The sequence below is a fragment of the Lissotriton helveticus genome, chromosome 2_2 (assembly GCF_964261635.1).
Source record: "Lissotriton helveticus chromosome 2_2, aLisHel1.1, whole genome shotgun sequence".
Lineage (NCBI taxonomy): Eukaryota > Metazoa > Chordata > Amphibia > Caudata > Salamandridae > Lissotriton > Lissotriton helveticus.
In genome coordinates, this window is record NC_136060.1 from 180,459,295 (window position 1) to 180,483,526 (window position 24,232).

The following is a 24,232-nucleotide window of genomic DNA, read 5'->3' on the forward strand; positions in this document are numbered from 1 at the left end:
GGACACAGGCTCCTGCGGACAGAGGAGGTGGCGGCGGAGCGAACACTCAGCCTTCTTGAAACTGAGGCCAGTTGAACGTATGATCAGGGTGGAGGGGGGGCGGCTAGGGGTCAGGGGTGGGAATGGGACATCTCTATTAGTGCAATGGGGCGCAAGGGGTATGCTACTTTGCCAAATTGACATTTCACAGGACCAATTACTATATAAGATGGGACACAGACCAGGGCTCGCTAACTGTCACCCCCTAAGTGTTTTTGTATTCTTTCTTTTGAATTTTCAGATTTTCAGGGCGATGGGCACTCTGCGTTTTTCAGTGGGCAGTTTGAGGCCCAGTGGGCAGGGCAGCGGGGCAGAGGCGCTTCGGGGAGGGCAGTTTGTTTCAACTGTTGGGTGGTTTGTTGGTTGCATCAGCACAATACATTTTATCGTTATGCAGCATACGGCGGATTGTCAATTCTACCATGTAGATGATGGGGGGTAGGGAAGTGAAGATTTTGAGTTTGAATGGTAATGGGTTGGGGGATAAAATCAAACGAAGTGTGGTCCTTCAGTATCTCAAAAGGCAAGCGCCAGACGTGGCCTTGCTTCAGGAGACACATCTCGTCGGGAACTCCTGCAAAGCCCTGCACAGAATGAGGTACAAGCTGGTTGCACACTCAGGTTTCACGTCGGGCTCCAGGGGAGTGGGCATCTTGATCTGTAAAAGGCTTTCCCTTTGGCAATTGCCTCCACGTGGGAGGATGGTGGGGCAGATACATTGGAGTCACAGGCCTATGGGAGGGACACAACATCACCCGGGAGCTGCAGGGTACGACATTTTCAGACTTGGGGAAACTTCTACTTAATCTTCCAGAAGGACCTTTAATCCTGGGCGGTGACTTCAATGCAGTCGTCTCTGGACTGGTGGACAGGCATCCACCGCGGGAAACAGGGCTGGGGATGCGGTGGCTGCCTGGTCGATGGATGGAGACTGCTTCACCCTGATCAAAAACAATACACATTCCACTCCGGGGTACACAATAGCCTGTCCCAATTAGATTACTGTTTAGTCCCCTCCGCACAAGCGTCCTACATAACTGAAGTCACACACTTGGCCAGGGGCATTTCAGACCACTCTCCTCTATGGGTCCACGTGATCATAACTCGGGGTAAGGCGGGAAGGGTGGCCCCCATCAATCCGTGACATCTACGTAATCCCAAAATTCGCAAAGACCTCATTAAAACTCTAGATGAATACTTCACCAACAACGTGGGGTCGGTGTCCTCTTTCCAGTCCCTTTGGGAAGCCTTTAAACCGGTTATCAGGGGTCAGGCACTGTCATTGATGGTGGGCTCGAAAATAGGGAAGTGGTTGACCTGGAGACTGAAATTGGTGTCCTGGAGGGAGAGTTGGAACTGGGAGTGACGCAGGCAAAACTTCATCTCTTGAGCCTCAAACAACATGACTACAAAGCACTAGTAAATGACAGGGCCAAGGCTCTTGGTAGAGAACAGCAGGGCAGGCTCTATGATCTGGGGGATAAGGCAGGGGAACTTATTGCATGGCTAGACAAAAGAGACTGGGCTTGCCGCATAGTCCCGGAGCTCCTCATTGAGGAGGGAGTATCCCTTACTGATCCTCAAGACATAGTTGACAGGTTTGCGGAACACTTTTTGTCAATTTATACTTCTGTCTCTCCTCAATCGGAGGCTGACTCCCAGTTGCTACTCCCTTGTCTTTCCCCCGAGGATCGGGAATTTATGGACAGTGCATTAACAACGGACGAGATTGCCCAAGCCATCTGTTCCTGGAACCCGGGAAAGCGCAAGGCCCCAACGGGCTCCCTATTGAACTCTATAAGCTCAAGCCTGATAAGTTGGCTCCTTACTTGAAAGATATGTATGTCGAGTCTAGAGACCGGGGGGCTCTGCCTAGGGACCAAAGAGTGGCGACGGTGGTCATCATTCATAAGGAGGGCAAGGTCAAAACTAATTGTGCCTCATATAGGCCTATTTCTTTATTAAACGTCGAATCTAAGATTTTGGCCAAGCTCCTTTCTAACAGACTGGTGAAGTTCGTGAGCGGGCTGGTTCACCCAGATCAATCGGGCTTCATGCCCCACAGAAACACGGCCCTCAATCTGCGCAGATTGCATAGGGGGATAGCCAGAGCCCATACTCTCCAGGAACCAGCGGTAATCGCTTCACTTGATGCAACCATGGCCTTTGACACTATTGAATGGCCCTATTTGTGGGCGGTCTTGGCCAAGTTCGGATTTGGCCCCGAATTTATCTGTGGGGACCCTGGAATAGTTACAGAGGAGAAATTTGTACCCCACCTAGGCATGCTGTTTTAGATGACCCCCACCTCAGTTCAGACACGGCTATATGCAAATCAGTCTTGACCCTGTGCCTTATGGGACCAGTCCAGCTCGAATGTCCCTTGCTCACTGTGCCACTGGATTCAAACTATCCTGGCTGATGCGTGCTGTTAGCCCGAAACCAGTCCCAGGATGCTTGATTCCGGTCCAGGGAAGACATGGCTTGGCAGTTCGGGCTGGACTGTTCCCATGAGGCACAGGGTCAAGACTGATTTGCATAAAGCTGTGTCTGAACTGGGGTGGGAAAGTGAGCTAAAGAATGATGATGGATTCAACCCAGATCTGTGACTGGGAGTGAGTGTTCGAAAAGTTTCAGCACTCCGTCCATCTTCTCCTTGTGTTTGCTTTGTTTGCCCTAAGCTGGTAGGGTATGCCCAGACGTGGGTCCCGTACTCACTTTGCCACTGGATTCAAGCTAACCTGGCTGATGAGGGCTGTTAGCCCGAAAACGGTCCCAGGATGCTTGTTTCCAGTCAAGGGAAGACATGGCTTGGCTATTCGGGCTGGCCTGTTCCCATGAGGGACAGGGTCAAGACTGATTTGCATATAGCTGTTTCTGAATTGGGGTGGCAAAGTGAGCTAAAAAATGATGTTGGAATTAACCCAGATTTGTGACTGGTGGGGAGTGTTTGAAAAGTTTCAGCACTCCGTCCATCATCTCCTTGTGTTTGCTTTGGTCCTATTAGATAAGTGAAGCTATGTACATTTGTGTGAATGGATGAGTCCGTCATTGCAGGGGTTGGAAAAATGTGGGTGGCTGTGTATATGAGTTGGGTGAATGGCAATGTATAGCTTAATGTGGATGAGTGAATGTAAATTCGTAGGTGAACAAAGGCAATGTGTGAGTGTGAGTGAATTGTTTAATGCGAGTGGGCAAGTAGGTTAATGGAAGTAAGTTGGTACTGAGGCACACTCGCACAGCACAAATTGCACATTTGTATTTGTGCCTCACCATTATTTTCTATCTCCAGTTGCCACTGAGATAAAGAGACAGAAAGTGTAGGGTAGATGAAGAAAGGGGCATCTAATGGAATCACCACTAGGCAGCCTTCGTATTCGGTAAAATAGGCATTCTGGAGCATCAATGGCAGACTCCTAGGAAAACATTGGGTCCCTGCTCTTAGTTTTTTTCCAAATTGAGCAGTGTTCTGGGGAAGTATGTTATTGGCTGTCTGAGGATCACAGATGGGTAAGAGGTGTACTGTATATAGATTCCCATATCACAGTGATGTGATATGGGAAAATGCTAAATGGCCAAAGGGCACTTCCCATCAGGCTCTTTCAAAGTGCACAGCAAGACTGAGCCATCAATAAATTGTATGATTATAACAGCTGCCCTAGAAGAACTTTGTGAGAAAATCTATCTTGTAGTGTTTTTAGATGTTTGTAGAATAGTCCATATTCCACGATTGAAGTACATTGGGTGGTAAGTATCGGCAGATTTGTCTTGGTTGCCAGTAGTTCATGGTCGATGTTGACTGATTCTTATTTACACTTTTCAAGGATGGCACACCCCAAGTTATTTTAGAGGGTAGAACATGCCCTTCCTATTAATGGCCTTTAGTGCGGAGGGTGTTCAATTTAATCTGTCACTTCATCTGCAGCAAAGGAAGGTGGTGAGAAACTGTAGATATATGTTCTGTATTTCTTGTGTTCATTATGGACCATGAAACTTTGTTTTACACCCTTGGCACCCTAACCAAAGCCTTGGCTGTGAGAACCTCAATAGCCCAATAATGACAGTCCTAATGCTCTGATATGAGAATGGTGATATGGTGATGATACACACGTTTACACAACCTACACACCATAAGAATGGTTTAATAAAAAATGATGCCTAATTCATGCAATAAGTATAACTCAGTTATGGTGACAAATATAGCAAAACTACTAGTACCAATTTATTTATATATTTATTCATTTTGGCCCATTAACATAGCAGATTAGAAGAATATAAATTGAAGTGTCACATACTTGTTGTATAGGACAATATCTGGTCGCCACACCATGTTGCCGGGAATTCTGATAGAATCAAGACCATCATACTCATCCTTGTCCCACGTGAGGTAGGCATCATACCAGCTTTGCCGAATCCACAAGTAGGCCGTCAAGACCTGGTTCCTCTCATCCTGTAAGAAGTGTAGAAACAATAATAGGTCTACTATCTTAACTGAAGAACCGTCTCATGACGCAACATGTTCAACAATTGGAAAGGCAGATTATCCAACTCTAATTTATATTAAAACATTGGTGTAGGAGAGTAGGGTCTGCAATCCTATGATCACCCAGATTTTTGCTTTTTGCTGCACTGGTTTACGACTTTCCCTGGCTGTGGGCCTGCTAATCAGACCCACAGCCTAGCTGTTCTCTCTATCCAAATTGTACTCAGGTACTGAATTGGCACTGGGCCCTCTCCAAGTCCCTGTACCCAGGGCTGAGGTGCACCCAGAAGTCTCCCAGGGGCTGAAGCATGTATTATGCCACCCCTGGATTGACTAACTAAAACTGACACAACTGGCTGCACGACAGCTGGGGCAAGGTGGTGTACTCACCCTTTGCTTTAGATATAGTATACCTATATCTAACCCTAAAATGGACACACAGATCTCCTATCAGTCACTCCTATGGCAGGCCTTAACAATCCTGAAGGCAGAGTGCTTGGAATCGTGTGAGATGGTGCTCTGGCATGAGCTGAGCCTGTCTGCGGCTTTCGGGATCTATCCCTTAGCCGTTTCCATGATATCGCATACCATATACTCTTAAGTGCATTATAATCCTCGCGGTTAAATGGCAACTCTGGTATCGCTTTATCAAAACATGTCGAGTAAGGTGTCATACGAATTGGAATACTAACCCCTCGCCAATTCTGGCGACGGGGTTAGCATTCCACCCTTCTAGAGGGACACGACATGCATGTAACCTATAACCCGGTTAAAAGTCAGACAGAGCCTTAGCATCCACAAAATGGATGCTGCCACCGAGACACAAGTCTGCCCTCCTGCTGCTGGGAGTCCTCCCAGAGCAGGAGATAAGGACAAAGGGTTTCCTGCCAGGGGCGGTGCCAGCACCGTCCCAGACAGGGTTTTGTGTATTGTAGGTAGGCAGGGCTTCAGAGGAAGGTGACTGCACGTGGCACCCCGGTGCTCACTGTGCATAGGCTGGCTTAAACCAGTTCCAGGGACACTCCAGACCCTGTGCTGGGGAAAAGCCCGCCAAGGAAGTGGGTGTAACCACCCCCCTCCTGGTCCCACCCCTAGGGCAGGACTTAGTCGCGTGCCAGCCCCCTTTTCCAAGATAAAGGTAGAGACTGGCCCCCTTCCAAATCAGATCATCTTTGGAATCAAGATACCACTTTCCACGAAAGGACTTCACGATTTCTTCCTCAAGATTCTCCCTTGTGGCTAAGGAGTAGTCACCCTGCATCCGCAGGCACCATCCAAGAACACTGCGGTCTGCTGCACGTCCTTCCTCCGGAATCCGACTGCCCAGCTCGACGAGACCCGGCTTCCCTGGCACCTCTGACCTCTACCCACCTCTACAGCACAGCTGAGAACCGTGGGTGCGACGAGACCTCGAGGGACCGGCCATCGCCAAGACTGCACGACTTCTGCACAGCAAGCCCACCGAGTAATTTCCTGGTGAGTGCTTTGGGGTCCGAGAAGCCCCCACCCTGAGCAGCTCCAGCACCGAAGAGCAGCCCCCCAGCATCTCCACGATCGGCGTGGGGCCCTTCTGCTTTTTGCTGCTCACCGCGTTGTTTGGCTACTAGCCCGCTGGCTTGTGGCCTTCCGAACGACGCCCGACGACAACACTGCTGCTGGTCTGGTTGCTCCAGACTGGCCCTTGCTTCCCTCCATCGGAGAAGTACTCTGGACCCTCCTGGTCCGGCTAAGACGCCATTTTAGGTCCACCGCGTGGGCCTTGCATTTGCCAAGACTTGTTGCCCAATCCTGGGTCCAGCGACGTCGACAGCAAGAACCTTTGTGGGACAGCTCGCACCTCCATCCTGGTCACCGACAACGCCTCCTGGTCCGAGAGACTGCAGAGCCCAGCAGCGCCCACTCACCTGACTGCGGTGACTTCGCCCGGTGCCATCCTGGTGCCCACTTAATCACTGGCTAGTGATTCAAGAACTTGGTCCCCTCTGCTTTCAGGTTTCCTTCTTCCTTGATCCAGGCTTGGATCCATCGAACTTTCCTTCACTGGTCGCCTGCCAGCAACTTCCTTCTTCCAGGCTCCTGGTCCGGCAACGAGATTCCCGACGTCTTTTCAGACCTATGCAGCTGCAGCCCCTGGGCTAGGTAACTTCGGCACTTCGGTGTCCCAGCATAGCCTCACTATCCAAGGGTCAGGATCCACTGTCGTTTTCTCCCTACCAGGTCGGGTTCGCCCGTGAACACTAACTTTGCCTTTACTAGCTTCCATAGACTTTGTCCCGCATCCCGCGTGAGAGTGCACACTCTGCACCCGAGTCCCCTAGGTCTCCTAGAAGTAATCTAACGATTCCCTAGTCAAGTCCTAGCGATTCCAAAGCCTATTAGTACTGTACTTACCTGCTAGTAATCTCGCATTCCACTTTTAGAATATATGGTTTTTCGTGCCCCTCGGGCATTTGTGTATAACGTGCTAACTTAAGTATTTTCATAAGAGTTTTGTTGTGTGCTTAGCACCCTGTCCTCATAAAGAGTACAGGGTTGTTGTGATTCTAATAAATACATTGTTTATTTTCATAACACTTGTGTGGTGTCCTTTCACTGGGTGTTCGAGGGGTAATGTGATGGTAAAACAGCTGGCTTAACACGCCCTCTAGAGTCTTAGCCTTAGACTGCTCGTATCCATGCTACTAGGATAGCTGGTCTATAAGGTTGACTTACAACCAATCATCAATAAGGGTTGTTTGGACTGATATATAGTGATCACTAGAATAGTGAACACTGCACATCAGGCCAACTTCTCACATTGGTGGCAGCGGTGGGATTTGAGCTTGCTGTTGTTTTACCACACATATCCTAAGAATATCTTGTGAAAGATCACATAAGTACTAAAGGTACATATAACTTAGCTTAGAATACTCTGAGTTCTACTGAACCAGCTGTTGTAGCTCCTAGGGCCTAGCACACCCTAAACTACAACTCTAGCAAGGGATCAGTAGGCAAACATATAGTGTAGGTAAGTGCACCACTTACACCTCACTAGAAAAGCATGTCTACCCAGGGAGAATCTACTGAGACTCCCCTGGTCAGTGTTGACCCTCCACAGGTCACTTCAAGATATGCAGCTCTCAGTTTCCAGGAGATGAGACAGATCTGTGTCTCCAGGAAACTGAAGCAGGGGTCTAACCCCACCATTCCCTTTCTGATAGGTCTCTTAGAGACATATGATGCCAGAAAGCTTTCTCAATTACATGAGAACATGCCAGCCTTAGAAGGAACCTCTGGGGATCCAGACCTCCCCAACACTGCTACTGCAGTTGAGGAGGAGGAGGGTCAGGAGGAACTCTCTGGGCATGAGGTAGACAAAGGTCTTGAGGTAGTCAGAAGGCTAACCAGGGCCAACTTAGACTTACTTGGGCTAGGATCTGGGGGACCCCCAGTACTAACCCGAAGTGGGCCTAACCTTGGAGTTAGGAGAGATAGATCTCTTTCTAGGGACTCCAATAGATCTCTGCACTCTAATGCCTCTTCTCAGGGGAGAAGAAATCCTCCACAGAGGAGATTTACTTCCCCTCAAAGAAGGGAGCATGAAGCTAGGATGAGACAAGCTGAACTGAGGATTGAAAGGGAAGAACTTGCCCTGGCCAAAGAGAAGCTTGCCTTTGCTAGAGAGCAGCAGATGAGTGGGTTAGCACCCACTGGTGGCAGCAATCTCCCAAGAGATAGAGAGAAGGGTTTAGATACTAAACACCTGACTAAAATAGTGCCCCCCTTTAAGCAAGGGGATGATATCCAGAAATGGATGGCTGCTCTGGAGAGGGCCTGCACTGTGCAGTGCATTCCCCAGAGTCAGTGGGCAGCTATACTGTGGCTCTCCTTTGATGATAAAGGTAGAGATAAGCTCCTCACTACAAGAGTAGAGGATGCTAACAATTACCAGGTCCTGAAGAATACACTGGTTGATGGGTTTGGTTTAACCACTGAGCAGTACAGGTTGCTGTTCAGAGACACCCAGAAAACTCAGTCTCAGGACTGGTCTGACTTTGTGGATTGTGCCACTAAGGCTTTGGAGGGCTGGATGCTGGGTAGCAAGGTTACAGATTACACAGGATTGTATAATCTAATGATGAGAGAACAAATTGTAAACAATTGTCAGAACCAGTTGCTGCACCAGCACCTTGTTGATTCAGATCTGACCTCTCCCCAAGAATTGGGAAAGAAGGCAGACAAATGGGTCAGGACAAGGATCAAGCAGAACCAGAACCAGAACCAGGGTGGTCAGAAGAAAGCAGACCAGAAGGGTAATGTTAAGAATGAGCAAAATGACCAGAAGTCTTCACCAGGTCCCCAACAAACCAAAGAGGGTGGGGGTCAGGCTTCCCAGAAGAAGAAGACTCAAGAAGGCCAGTCAAAAAGGTGGTGCCAGTACTGCAAAAGTAAATCTCACTGGTTTAGTGAGTGCACCAAAAGAGGAGGACAAACTCCTGCCACTACAGCCCCTAAGGCAACTGCACCCCCTAGTACAGTCAGTAGTGGTCGTGTACCTCCCAAGGCATTAGTTGGGTTAACCTTGGGTACTGAGGGGTCTGACAACTTAGTTGGCACACTCACTCAGGCTGTCCTTGTCTGTACAGGGGATATGGATATGTCCCCTGAAATAAGTCCCAATACTCTGGGCAAATACAGGCAGACACCTTTAATAAATGGCAAAATGGCTCAGGCCTATAGGGACACTTGTGCCAGTGTCACCATGGTGACACCTAACTTTGTGGACCCTGGACAGATCATGCCAGGTACTGATTTCCTGGTGACCAATGCCAGCAATGTCACTACTAGTCATAGTGTGGCAATTGTGGCTTTCTCCTGGCTTTCTCCTGGTGACCAATGCCAGCAATGTCACTACTAGTCATAGTGTGGCAATTGTGGCTTTCTCCTGGGGTGGAGTGAAGGGACAAAAGAAAGTTGTAGTCAGTTCAGACCTCCCAGTTGATTGTTTGTTGGGCAATGATTTGGAGTCATCACAATGGTCAGAAGTGGAGCAGAGGACTCACATGGAGATGTTAGGCTTGCCAGCACATGTGCTTGCTGTGACTAGGTCACAGGCCAGAAGATGCCCCACTGAACAGGTGCTGGATCCTGAAATTATGGACCAGACACCTTCCAAGAGGAAGAGCAGTAAGGGTAAGGCTTTGCCTTCCCCCTTGCCCCAGGTTGAGGATCAAGTCTCTGAGGAGGCTGATCTGGAAGAGCTGAGGGAAACTGAGCCTAAAGAGCTTGAACTTGATCAAGTTGAGTTTCTGGGCTCAGGGGGACCCTCCAGAGCAGACCTGGGGAAGGAACAGTTGAGCTGCCCTTCCCTTGAACCCCTCAGACAGCAGGCTGCTGCTGAGGCTGCAGGGAATGCCACAGGTGCCCACAAGGTATACTGGGAAGATGGACTCCTGTACTCTGAGTCAAGAGACCCCAAGCCTGGTGCAACCAGGAGGCTGGTCATCCCCTTGTCTCTGAGAGGTTTCCTTCTCACCTTGGCCCATGAAATTCCCCTTGCAGGTCATTTAGGTCAGACAAAGACTTGGGACAGGCTTGTCTCACACTTTCACTGGCCCCATATGAATGAGAATACCAAGGAGTTTTGTCGCTCCTGTGTCACTTGCCAAGCCAGTGGTAAGTCAGGTGGCACAACAAAGGCCCCCCTCATACCACTACCTGTGGTGGGGGTTCCCTTTGAAAGAGTGGGGATTGACATTGTTGGTCCAATGGAACCCCAGACAGCATCAGGGCACAAGTTTATACTGGTGGTGGTGGACCATGCCACCAGGTATCCTGAAGCTATTCCCCTGAGGACCACCACAGCTCCTGTGGTGGCAAGAGCCCTAGTTGGAGTGTTCTCCAGAGTGGGTTTTCCAAAGGAGGTCGTTTCTGACAGAGGTACAAACTTCATGTCAGGATATCTGACTGCCATGTGGAAAGAGTGTGGTGTGAACTACAAGTTCACCACACCCTATCATCCACAATGCAATGGGCTTGTTGAGAGATTCAACAGGACCCTGAAAGGGATGATTCATGGACTACCTGAAACTCTTAGGAGAAGATGGGATGTCCTGATCCCCTGCCTCTTGTTTGCTTACAGAGAGGTCCCACAGAAGGGGGTTGGCTACAGCCCTTTTGAGCTTCTGTATGGGCATCCTGTAAGAGGACCCCTGTGTTTGGTGAAGGAAGGATGGGAGAGACCTCTCAAAAAGCCTGCAACCAACATAGTGGACTATGTACTTGGTCTCCGCTCCAGGATGGCTGAGTATATGGAAAAGGCATCCAAAAACCTTGAGGCCAGCCAAGAACTTCAAAAAGCTTGGCATGACCAAAAGGCTGTTCTGACTGTGTACCAGCCAGGACAGAAGGTGTGGGTGCTGGAGCCAGTGGCCCCAGCAGCTCTGAAAGACAAATGGTCTGGGCCCCACACCATCATTGAGCAAAAGGGAGAGGTTACCTACTTGGTGGACCTTGGAACTCCCAGGAGCCCTCTCAGAGTGCTCCATGTTAACAGGCTCAAGGCATATGTTGACAGGAAGGACATGAGCTTGCTCATGGCCACAGATGAGGGACAGGAGGAAGAGAGTGACCCTCTCCCAGACCTGCTCACTCAGAATCCTGATGATGGATCAGTTGATGGTGTTGTCTTTTGTGGCAGCCTCACTGAACATCAGCAACAGGATTGCAGGCAAGTTCTGCAATCCTTCAGACATATGTTCTCTCTGACACCCAGCCAAACTGATTGGTGTACCCATGATGTTGACACTGGAGACAGTCTGCCTGTCAAGAGTAAAATCTACAGACAGCCTGATCATGTTAGAGACTGCATCAAAACTGAAGTGCAGAAAATGTTGGAACTGGGAGTCATTGAGCCCTCAGATAGCCCTTGGGCTAGCCCAGTAGTTCTAGTGCCAAAGCCTCACACCCAGGGTGGTAAGAGAGAGATGAGGTTTTGCGTAGACTACAGAGGCCTCAATGCAGTCACTAAGACTGATGCCCACCCAATACCAAGAGCAGATGAACTTATAGATAGATTGGCTTCTGCCAACTTCTTAAGTACATTTGATTTGACAGCTGGGTATTGGCAAATCAGGTTAGCTGAGGAAGCCAAACCCAAGACAGCATTTTCTACCCCTGGAGGGCATTATCAATTTGTGGTAATGCCCTTTGGATTGAAAAATGCACCTGCCACCTTCCAAAGGTTGGTGAATCAAGTCCTCACTGGGCTGGATGACTTCTGTGCAGCATATCTGGACGATATTGCTGTCTTTAGCTCCACCTGGGAGGATCACCTGGTCCACCTGAGGAAAGTGTTAGAGGCTCTGCAAAAGGCAGGCCTCACTATCAAGGCCACAAAGTGCCAGATAGGGCAGACACAGGTTGTATACCTGGGCCACCTTGTAGGTGGAGGCCAGGTTCAGCCACTGGAGAGTAAGATACAGGCCATCAAGGACTGGACTCCTCCAATCACCCAGACTCAAGTTCGAGCTTTCTTGGGCCTGACTGGGTACTATAGGAAGTTTGTCAGAAATTATGGGTCCATAGTGACCCCTCTTAATGACCTGACAAGCAAGAAAATGCCAAAGAAAGTTCAGTGGACAGCAAGCTGTCAGAAAGCATTCAATGACCTAAAGCAGGCCATGTGCACAGCACCTATCCTCAAGAGTCCAGATTACTCCAAGCCATTCATTGTCCAAACAGATGCTTCTGAGTTGGGTGTGGGGGCTGTTCTGTCTCAACTGAATTTTGATGGTAATGATCAGCCTATTGCTTTCATTAGTAGAAGGTTGACACCCAGAGAGAAAAATTGGTCAGCTATTGAGAGGGAGGCCTTTGCTGTGGTCTGGGCCCTGAAGAAGCTGAGGGCCTACTTGTTTGGCACTCACTTCACCATTCAGACAGACCATAAGCCCCTCTTGTGGCTAAATCAGATGAAGGGTGAAAACCCCAAACTGCTTAGGTGGTCCATTTCCCTACAGGGGATGGATTTTACAATGGAGCATAGACCTGGTACTGATCACAGCAATGCTGATGGGCTCTCCAGGTATTTCCACTTAGAGCAAGAAGACTCACCTGGTCAAGGTTAGTTTATTGTCCCAAAGTTTGGGGGGGGGGTCATGTAGGAGAGTAGGGTCTGCAATCCTATGATCACCCAGATTTTTGCTTTTTGCTGCACTGGTTTACGACTTTCCCTGGCTGTGGGCCTGCTAATCAGACCCACAGCCTAGCTGTTCTCTCTATCCAAATTGTACTCAGGTACTGAATTGGCACTGGGCCCTCTCCAAGTCCCTGTACCCAGGGCTGAGGTGCACCCAGAAGTCTCCCAGGGGCTGAAGCATGTATTATGCCACCCCTGGATTGACTAACTAAAACTGACACAACTGGCTGCACGACAGCTGGGGCAAGGTGGTGTACTCACCCTTTGCTTTAGATATAGTATACCTATATCTAACCCTAAAATGGACACACAGATCTCCTATCAGTCACTCCTATGGCAGGCCTTAACAATCCTGAAGGCAGAGTGCTTGGAATCGTGTGAGATGGTGCTCTGGCATGAGCTGAGCCTGTCTGCGGCTTTCGGGATCTATCCCTTAGCCGTTTCCATGATATCGCATACCATATACTCTTAAGTGCATTATAATCCTCGCGGTTAAATGCCAACTCTGGTATCGCTTTATCAAAACATGTCGAGTAAGGTGTCATACGAATTGGAATACTAACCCCTCGCCAATTCTGGCGACGGGGTTAGCATTCCACCCTTCTAGAGGGACACGACATGCATGTAACCTATAACCCGGTTAAAAGTCAGACAGAGCCTTAGCATCCACAGAATGGATGCTGCCACCGAGACACAAGTCTGCCCTCCTGCTGCTGGGAGTCCTCCCAGAGCAGGAGATAAGGACAAAGGGTTTCCTGCCAGGGGCGGTGCCAGCACCGTCCCAGACAGGGTTTTGTGTATTGTAGGTAGGCAGGGCTTCAGAGGAAGGTGACTGCACGTGGCACCCTGGTGCTCACTGTGCATAGGCTGGCTTAAACCAGTTCCAGGGACACTCCAGACCCTGTGCTGGGGAAAAGCCCGCCAAGGAAGTGGGTGTAACCACCCCCCTCCTGGTCCCACCCCTAGGGCAGGACTTAGTCGCGTGCCAGCCCCCTTTTCCAAGATAAAGGTAGAGACTGGCCCCCTTCCAAATCAGATCATCTTTGGAATCAAGATACCACTTTCCACGAAAGGACTTCACGATTTCTTCCTCAAGATTCTCCCTTGTGGCTAAGGAGTAGTCACCCTGCATCCGCAGGCACCATCCAAGAACACTGCGGTCTGCTGCACGTCCTTCCTCCGGAATCCGACTGCCCAGCTCGACGAGACCCGGCTTCCCTGGCACCTCTGACCTCTACCCACCTCTACAGCACAGCTGAGAACCGTGGGTGCGACGAGACCTCGAGGGACCGGCCATCGCCAAGACTTCACGACTTCTGCACAGCAAGCCCACCGAGTAATTTCCTGGTGAGTGCTTTGGGGTCCGAGAAGCCCCCACCCTGAGCAGCTCCAGCACCGAAGAGCAGCCCCCCAGCATCTCCACGATCGGCGTGGGGCCCTTCTGCTTTTTGCTGCTCACCGCGTTGTTTGGCTACTAGCCCGCTGGCTTGTGGCCTTCCGAACGACGCCCGACGACAACACTGCTGCTGGTCTGGTTGCTCCAGACTGGCCCTTGCTTCCCTCCATCGGAGAAGTACTCTGGACCCTCCTGGTCCGGCTAAGACGCCATTTTAGGTCCACCGCGTGGGCCTTGCATTTGCCAAGACTTGTTGCCCAATCCTGGGTCCAGCGACGTCGACAGCAAGAACCTTCGTGGGACAGCTCGCACCTCCATCCTGGTCGCCGACAACGCCTCCTGGTCCGAGAGACTGCAGAGCCCAGCAGCGCCCACTCACCTGACTGCGGTGACTTCGCCCGGTGCCATCCTGGTGCCCACTTAATCACTGGCTAGTGATTCAAGAACTTGGTCCCCTCTGCTTTCAGGTTTCCTTCTTCCTTGATCCAGGCTTGGATCCATCGAACTTTCCTTCACTGGTCGCCTGCCAGCAACTTCCTTCTTCCAGGCTCCTGGTCCGGCAACGAGATTCCCGACGTCTTTTCAGACCTATGCAGCTGCAGCCCCTGGGCTAGGTAACTTCGGCACTTCGGTGTCCCAGCATAGCCTCACTATCCAAGGGTCAGGATCCACTGTCGTTTTCTCCCTACCAGGTCGGGTTCGCCCGTGAACACTAACTTTGCCTTTACTAGCTTCCATAGACTTTGTCCCGCATCCCGCGTGAGAGTGCACACTCTGCACCAGAGTCCCCTAGGTCTCCTAGAAGTAATCTAACGATTCCCTAGTCAAGTCCTAGCGATTCCAAAGCCTATTAGTACTGTACTTACCTGCTAGTAATCTCGCATTCCACTTTTAGAATATATGGTTTTTCGTGCCCCTCGGGCATTTGTGTATAACGTGCTAACTTAAGTATTTTCATAGGAGTTTTGTTGTGTGCTTAGCACCCTGTCCTCATAAAGAGTACAGGGTTGTTGTGATTCTAATAAATACATTGTTTATTTTCATAACACTTGTGTGGTGTCCTTTCACTGGGTGTTCAAGGGGTAATGTGATGGTAAAACAGCTGGCTTAACACGCCCTCTAGAGTCTTAGCCTTAGACTGCTCGTATCCATGCTACTAGGATAGCTGGTCTATAAGGTTGACTTACAACCAATCATCAATAAGGGTTGTTTGGACTGATATATAGTGATCACTAGAATAGTGAACACTGCACATCAGGCCAACTTCTCACAATTGGCATGTTGGGAACTTCATTGAATGCAATGGGATGGTTTAGGGTCAATAATGACTAGTATAGACCTTCTGCTCCAGCATTCCAATGTTTATGTTTCCGTCTCTCCTTTTTTAATATGGAACTTTCTACCCTCGGTAGATGGCACGTTCTCATAGCTTTATCACCCTTTTACCTTGGTCTATACCTGCTATTAAAGGCAGTCTCGCGTTACAACACTTGTATATTGAATGTCAGTAAGTAGATAAAATATTATGTTGTAATATGCTTTTATTGCAACATAAGATGTTCAATTTGCAGCATTCATGTTTGGTGGGTATATTTTATTTGGGTTATCTATTTTCTTTTGGGGGCTTGAACAAAGATTGTCCCTACCCTGCTTTAATTTGGTGTTTATATTGCTATTTGGGGTTGTACAAGTTAAAAATAGGAAGCAAGATATAAATATTACTGCTGGGTTTTTACCAGATTTTATTTAAAACCTGTCTAAATAACAAGGCTAAACTATTGACTACTACAGTATTGTCAAGGTAAGTATATATACATATATATAAGTATAGATTTACTATTCATAAAGGCACATATAAATCACTCAATCATATGTATGCACAGATGCAGACTAAATGTTGGTCCTAAGTTTGATTATTGTCCTTTGACTTGCAAACTGAGTTGATTTTTGCTGCTCATTATTGATCTAAATTTTGATTATGGCTAATTCTCTTATGTTATGACCTCTCAAAATTTACTATATTTTCATGCATTATTAATGCTGATTTGAATCTGACTAACTACTTTTTGACTTCTGTTATGATTCAGAATTTTGGCTAAACCTTCATGGTTTTGACTTTGAATATTGTCCTGCGAAGGCTCTCTTTTTTATATGAAAGCCCCATCCTTTGAGACTCATATGACTCGATCCTGCACATCGGCCCTGTTAATTTATTAATGCCAAACAGCTACAGAGACTTGGTAGCGCCTCATCACATTGTGCAGGGTAGTACCAACATTTTGCACTATGCCACTGTGTCTACCAGCAGTAATGGGAGAAATCTGCTCTATCATCTGAGTCAAGCTGCGGGCATACATGCAACTGGGCTCAATAAACGCAGTGTTCGATTGCCAAACCCATACTAAAAAGTAGAGATATGTGGGGGCACTTGGCTCTCCTCCTGATGAGGCAAAGACACATTCAAAAGACAGTGAACCTGCCAGTATGAACATAATTCACAACTGACTGCAATAGGATGAAGAAGTCCTACATGAGTCTTAACTAAGCCTGGGTGGTGAATTCTGCTTCGCAGAGTTTTCCACACTCCGCGTTACACAGAGCTCGTGGAGTTCTGAAAAACTCTGCCCTGTGTAGCGCAGTTTTGTTTCCTCGCGTTCGTCAACGTCAAGTTGGCGAGCGTGAGCGAACAACATCCACCACCTGGCGAGATTTATCCTCATTCGCGATCGTCAACATCAAGTTGGCAAGCGCGAGCTTGGAAAATAAACCTCCTAGTGAGATTTCTCAATTCGGGGTGGGGTCAGGTTTCTCAGTGCAAGTGGTCGGGCATGCTCGGGACCGCTCGCATTGAGGAACTGCCTGTTCGCGTTGAGAAAGCTGCCTCTCAAGTAAACATCTACTTGAGCGGCAGAACGGAAAGTAGCGTCCGCCTGCACTGTGCATGGTGCCGTTCGCAATGATTGCACAGTGCGGACAAGCATTAAGCACTGAAAATCACCGCGACCAGCATTTTTCTATCGCACTCCCCTTAGCACTGCAGAGGTTTTTTTTCACAACTCCGCTGACTACTCCCAGGGTTAGTCTTAACCCTTCCAATTTCTGAAGGAATCTCTTCCCGGCAGTAGGTTGTATGACAGCCCTGACAAGCACTCCCAACTCAAGGCAGGCTTCTTTGTTTAATGAGGCTAATGACTAACTGAGAATGGAGAGTGCTGGATACTGGATTGGGCTTCCTTTTAAATACAGATGAGCATCACTCTGATAATTGTTTGTAGAAATGTGGGACTGGTGGATTATTAAGCAGGTAACCATACAGATGCTGTGCTTGCAGAGAGTTTGTGACGCAAGCTGGACAATTCTTTGTAATGTGCCATATGTATCAATCTAGCATACCACAATTGATATTAACATAAGGTTCACATAAATCTGCCCTCATCAATATTCATGAGGCAATGTTTCATCTGTGAATCCATGCAACCAGAAGCAAATGCAGTGATATGATCCTGCAAAGAGCAGGAGAACTTCATCTCTTCAATTACAATCACAAATTAACGCTATGTCTAAATTGGGTATGGGCTGCAATGTAAAAAAAAGTGGCAGTTTGAGAAATGACCATGGGCAGTGGTGGGGGGGCATAATGTCATCCATAGGACAGCTGTCTATGCCACTGATACCCAACCATTTTAGAATCAGAACCCATTTCTTTGAAAAACAAGCTTTTGCAACCCACCCAGCTTTAATGACCATGAAGTGGGTGATTTAGTAATTTAGCATATAAAGCATTGTGTCATAGTCCAGTGTCATGGAAAGTGGGCTTAAGTGAATATTTATCATTTGTACATCACCTATTAATGTGTCTTGATTTGTTTTGATCCTATTAAATTCTTTGTTTCCATCACACTTCAAGATTTCAAAAAATGTGCTCAAGTTTTGTTTTCATAACTGCTGAATATCATTTGCAGGTATTTTCATTTTGTTGTGTGTTACAAACAATTACATCCTATAGTCTCTTCTTTCACACTCCCTTTACCCCAGCAAGATTGGCACATAATTCACTTGACTTTTCTTTTTCTGTCTGCAAAGTGAGAAGAGTCTGTAAACACCAATCCCCATGTTAACAAACATAAGCAGCAATTTGTCAGAAGACATAGCCTGACATTTAACCTCTGACATTGAGGTACAGCAAATGTGACAAGACAAATACAGAAGTTAAAGGCATCTTTATTTATTGCTTGAGCTTTCGAGACCAACCAAAAATCAGCTTGCAACCCACAGTTTGGTAAACACTAGTCCACACCATAATGTTCACAGCTGTCCTTTGCAGAGTGGAAAGGTAGATGGATAGATGGATGGGTGGCTGGATGATGGATGGATGGATAGACAGGCAAAGTGTGAAAGTTACAGCTTTTCAGACAGATAGACTTAGGTTTAACAGATGACTGATAACCAGACTGACAGACTGTCTCTGAAGTACATTTCCACCCATGTAACACCACTCATGGTTTATGCCAATAACTGAACTAATGTTATAGTTGGCAGAGATAATGTTGTTGCTTGATACGTACCATATCTTTAATCTGAGAAAGTGTTATCTGCAGCGTGACGTTCAGTGCTTTATCTGTGTCCTCCACCGGTCTCAATGCGTTAGAATATGTTTCAAATAAATCTTTAAACAGCATCTGAGCATATTTTCCATGCGCTGCCTCCATGCCTTCATAAAAAAATAGATCACTAATGAGTTTAAAGCGTAAACATATAACATGAACACATATAGACACACATCGTTTAATCCTGCATCCTTGGTATAGGTCAATGAATATTCACTCGATGTGCTAATCTGTTGACTTCTCAAATTTACCACCTGAATAACAACTTTGTCCAACCTTGGCAAGGTTTAAAATGTTTTTTAGCAGTTCTCGTTAAAAAGGATTGCTTTCACGTTTATCAATAAAAGTGAAGCGTATTATAGCAGTGAGCTTTGTCGTTAACTGCTTTGCAGTTTTAGCAAAATAGATGATGCAAAAGTCACTAGCTTGATTAATTACCTTGATTTTATTATGATAATGGTTCAGAACCAAAATCATGATAATCAGTACACATTCAAAAAATGTTGACTGTGGTCAAGGCTGAAGTTCACTAGACAGTTTAAAAATCATATATTTAGTACTTTTGTTGAAGAGGCTTTCCAGATAGGATTTCAAACTGCACAAGACATTTAGGTCCCAGATTCTAGATTCTAGGGTACTGACCTCTGCCTTCTTTTTGTTATTGTGACCTATTACAGGTGTGATGGCCTGGCCCCTAATGGCCGTCTTGTAGGCCTCCCAAAGTGTTAAAGGGGAATCTATTGAGTGCTCATTGTTTTTAAAATAGTGTTACGTTGCGGAAGTGATACTTTTATGGATTATAGAGTTCTGCAGATAACCGGCGTATATGGGGTAAGTACGACGTTGGGTTGGAGTCCGGCACGCATAAGTCATTACCACTGGAGAGTGATCTGAGATACCTCTAGGTAGGGTGTTGATATCCAATATATTTCCCAGACTGTCCGCTGAGGTTAAAACATAATCTATGCGGGGTGAGTATTACAGAGAGTTTATCTCTTTCTGTGACAGAGTTAGTATGCTCATGAACAAGCTGAGTATAACATACTTATGCTAGTGTGTTGTCTGTACAGTTTCTTTGTAAATATGTGGATATACATGTAAATATGTGTTTGTTTTTGTACATTTTCTTCAACAGGATAAAGACAAATTTACTTCTTCCAGAGCACATTGGGGCTCCAAGTTCCTGGTAGATATAAGTATTTCATATATAATAAAACACTATCTTTGCACATTTCACGGTTTTATGTTGCAGTAGCTTATTATCATCAAGGTCCTGACGAAAGCCGGATAGATTTCCAGTTGGCTGAAACATGTTGACCGTCCTGCACAGCGCCATAGTGTAGTTATGTATTTAGGCTACCTGGCGTGGTTTTAATTTTGACACTTAGACAATCCTCATTATACATATTTTTTGTCTAAGTCGTTAATTTTAATTTTCACTTCACTTTAGCACTGCACCACACACCTTTAGCATTACCCTCTGAGAAACACTCTGGCTGGAGTTTCTATTCCACATCCATATCCACACCGTCATTTGATGGTTTGGGCGGCTGGTTGGATGGATTAACAAATCCCACATGATGAGATTCCGCCAGAAGGGTGGGCTGATGGGAAAATCTCAGCCAGTTGTAACTTATTCACTTTTTGCATGAGTCCTTTGTTTTCTCAGTTACTAGTACAGCAACACACATTTAGGACCGGTCATTTCTGTTTAGTATGATAAAACATAATCTATTCATCATAGACTATTGTGTACTCCCGAATGGAAGGTAAATTGTCGGTCTCGGGGTAACGGAAACGCCAAGCATCAACAAGGCCAAGTGCCTCAAGGAACCCAGTGAAGCGAGGGTCTCCATCACCTAGGGCCCTGTGGGGCTGATGAACCAGAGTACTAGAGATCACCGCATTGAAACTACCATCTTAGTTAACTTTAATTTATTTATAGGGTGCTTGTTCCACTAATGGAACACTGGGGGTCGAAGGAAGTGGCATTGAATTACTATAAGAATGATCAGGTCAATAATATCCTAAATGATTTATGGTTGGTGTTCTCACATATATTCAAGAAGAGTGAGTTCCAGGTTAGGAATGGTTATAACACCTTAATATATGTTTAAAAATACATGAAAAAGGAAAGTCAAAGGGAAGTTACTTAACATTGCCGTTAACACCATGTGGATGTAGCATGGTGGATCGGTATCAGTATGTTTTATAATTAAATGACATGTTTTTAGGTGTTGTTACTTATTGGTATAAATATTGTGGGAATATAAGCAATGACTTTGGTGTGTGAGTTATGATTTGCATGGCTGTTGTGTTAACTGTTGTTACTTCAGTGAATATTTTTTTAACCATATACAACAACCATCTTCTTATAAATTATTATCTTCCCTGTTTAGCATGGCCTTTGGCTGTGTGCAGCGGGAGTTGGCCACAAGGCCAGGCCACAGCCTACATCCAACCCTCCATTGGCTGACAACTCCTTTGTCCACAGCCTTCATCTTATGATCAGGCCATATGACAAACCTGCCATTGGTGAACTTATCTCCCTTTGAACTGCCCTTGAATGACCAAGAGGAAGCTTCTTTCACATGTTTGAAACTTTTCTATTTTTATTCATTCATTTAATTTACATTTTTCTGCGGTTTGTTTACTTTGTGAAACCTTAGAAACTCTTATAATCAATCAATCAAGGGAGAACGATCTGCCGCCAGTGGTCGATCTTCGAATGCAGGGGCGGTGGCGAGGTTGGTGGAGCAGAGCTGGCGGCTCGGGGTGTAGAAGGTGAGTCGTTTGTTGAGGTATGCTGGTCCGGTGTTATGAAGTGCATTGTGTATGTGGTTGAGGAGCTTGAAGGTGATCCTCTTGTTGACAGGAAGCCAGTGCAGGTCTCTCAGGTGGGGTGTGATCTGGCCAGGGCTCCCGCGTAGAGGGCGTTTTCGTAGTCCAGTCTGCTGCTGACGAGGGCCTGGGTGACCGTTTTTCTAGTGTCGGTGGGGATCCACCTGAAGATCTTTCGGAGCATGTGGAGGGTGTTGAAACAGGAGGATGAGATGGCGTTGACTTGCTTGGTCATGGAGAGTGTTGGATCGAGGATGAATCCCAGGTTGCGTGCGTGGTCGTGGATGTTGGTGCTGCTCCCAGGGCTGTCGGCCACCAGGAATCGTCCCAGGCAGATGGGGTGGGCCGAGGATGAGGACCTCCGTCTTGTCTGAGTTCAGCTTCAGACGGCTGTTCTTCATCCATTTGGCGATGGCTTTCATTCCTTCGTGCAGGTTGGTTTTGGCGGTGCGAAGGTCCTTGGTGAGGGAGAGGGTCAGTTGTGTGTCGTCGGCATAGGAGATGATGTTGAGGTTGTGCAGTCTGGGGACGTGGGCGAGCGGGGCCATGTAGATGTTGAACAATGTCGGGCTGAAGGAGGATCCTTGGGGTACGCCGCAGATGATCTTGGAGGCTTCGGATCAGAAGGGAGGGAGGCGGACGCTCTCTGTTCTGCTGTAGAGGAAGGAGGTGGTCTAGTCCAGTGCTTTGCCTTGGATTCCTGCGTCGTGGAGGTGAGTGCGTAGGGTGCGGTGGCAGACCGTGTCGAACACGGCTGATTGGTCCAGAAGGATGAGGGCCGCGGGTTCGCCATTGTCCAGCAGGGCCCTGATGTCATCGGTGGCGGCGATGAGGGCCGTTTCGGTGCTGTAGTTGCTGCGGAACTCGGACTGGGATGGGTCCAGGATGTTGTTCTCCTCGAGGTAGCGGGTCAGCTGTTTGTTGACAGTTTTCCTGACGACCTTCACCGGGAATGGGAGCAGAGAGATGGACCGGAAGTTCTTGAGGTCCCTCGCGTCTTCCTTGGGTTTCTTGAACAGGGTGTTGATCTCGGCGTGCTTCCAGCTCTCCGGGAAGGTCTCGGTCTCGGAGGAGATGTTGATGGCCTTGCGGAGGTGGGGTGCGATGGTGGCGCTGGCTTTGTTAAAGATGTGGTGAGGGCACGGGTCTGACCTGAAGCCGGAGTGGATGTTGCTCATGACTTTGATGGTGCCGTCGTCGTTGATGTTGGTCCAGGTGAGTAGGGCGTCGCTTTGGGTGGTAGCCGTGGGGTCTGAGGTGTCGTTGGCTGCTGTGGTGGACTGGTTGTTGAAGCTGTCATGGATGTCTGCGATCCTGCAGTGGAAGAAGGAGGCCAGGGAGTTGCACAGGTCTTGCGATGGTGGGATGTCGTTGGTATTGGAGCTGGGGTTGGAGAGTTCCTTCACAATGTTGAAGAGCTCTTTAATGTTGTGTGCGTTGTTGTTGAGGCGGTCCTTGAAGGAGGTCTTTTTGGCAGATCTGATGAGGTGATGGTGTTGGCGTTCTTGTGGGCAGCTCGGTTCTCGTTGTCTGTTCGAGGCGCAATTTCTTCTCCAGCTTTCGGCAGTTTTGCTTGGAGGTCTGGAGGTCCGTGGTAAACCATCTGGCAGTCTTGTTGGTGCGTGTGTTGGAGGGATTCTTGATCGGGCGAGGGTGTTGGCGCAGTCTTCGATCCAGCGTCTGAGGTTGCTGGCGGCGTCGGCGGGGTCGGTGGGTTCTGTGGGTGGGCTTAGGGCGAGGGCGGTGTGTAGCTGGTCTCCTTTTATTTTGCTTCAGCAGTGGCGGGGGATCTGTTGGGTGTGGTGGTGTGTGGTGGGCTTCTCGAAGGTGAAATGGACACAGCGATGATCGGTCCAGTGGAGTTCGGTGGTGTGGCTGAAGAAGACGTGGGAGCTTGCGGAGAAGATGGGATCAAGCGTGTGGCCGGCGGAGTGGGTGGGCGTTGTCACAAGCTATCTGAGTCCGAGGTTGGGGAGGTTGTCGAACAGGGTGGTGGAGTTGGTGTCATTGTTGTTCTCCAGGTGGAAGTTCAGGTCCCTGAGGAGGATGTAGTCCATGGACGCAAGGGTGTGCGTGCTGATGAAGTCGGCGATGGAGTCGCTGAACTGTGGCCTGGGTCCGGGGGCCTGTAGATCAAAGTTCCTCTGAGGGTGGTGTTGGGATCAGTGTGGATCTGGAAGTGCAGGTGTTCGGCGGTGTTGAGGGTGTCGTCGGAGTTGGTTGAGACCTTGAGGGTGGACTTGTGGATGATAAAGATTTCACCTCCTACTCCGTTGGTGCAATCTCTGCGGGTGATCTTGTAGCCGTCCGGGATGGCTATGGCGATGTCGGGTGCTGAGGAGTTGTTCATCCAGGTCTCTGTCAGGAAGGCAACGTCCGGGGAAGGCGACGTCCGGGGAGGACGTGTCGAGCAGGTCCCAGAGTTCGACGGCGTGTTTGCGTGCAGAGCGGGTGTTCAGGAGTATGTATCTGAGGTGGTTGCATCCTGTTCTGGTGGTTGGAACGGCAGGTCTGCTGCTGGTGAAGCTGCAGTTCTGGCAGGAGAAGGGTACTTGGGTGCGCTTAGGGGCAGTCTGGAAGCAGGTGTGTGCTTGCCCGGTGTTGAGTGCGTGGAGGGTGCTGGCATCATAGCAGAGACGGGTGTTGTGGCGTTCTGGCACTGGGTGCGTCCAGGCGCGGACGGGCAC

At 48.1% G+C, this 24,232-nt stretch overlaps 1 protein-coding gene across 1 annotated transcript in view; it reads right to left on the reverse strand.

Moving 5' to 3' along the window:
• Positions 1–18,806, reverse strand: part of CHRNA9 (cholinergic receptor nicotinic alpha 9 subunit) — a 31,541-nt gene extending 12,735 nt beyond the window's left edge. Inside the window, exons 1-2 of the mRNA XM_078678969.1 lie at positions 18,663–18,806; positions 4,335–4,489 (exon numbers count right to left, since the gene is read on the reverse strand). Of these exons, the coding sequence (XP_078535095.1) occupies positions 4,335–4,489; positions 18,663–18,806 (299 nt within the window). The remainder of the gene's footprint in view (positions 1–4,334; positions 4,490–18,662) is intronic.
• Between the last annotated feature and the right edge of the window lie 5,426 nt (positions 18,807–24,232).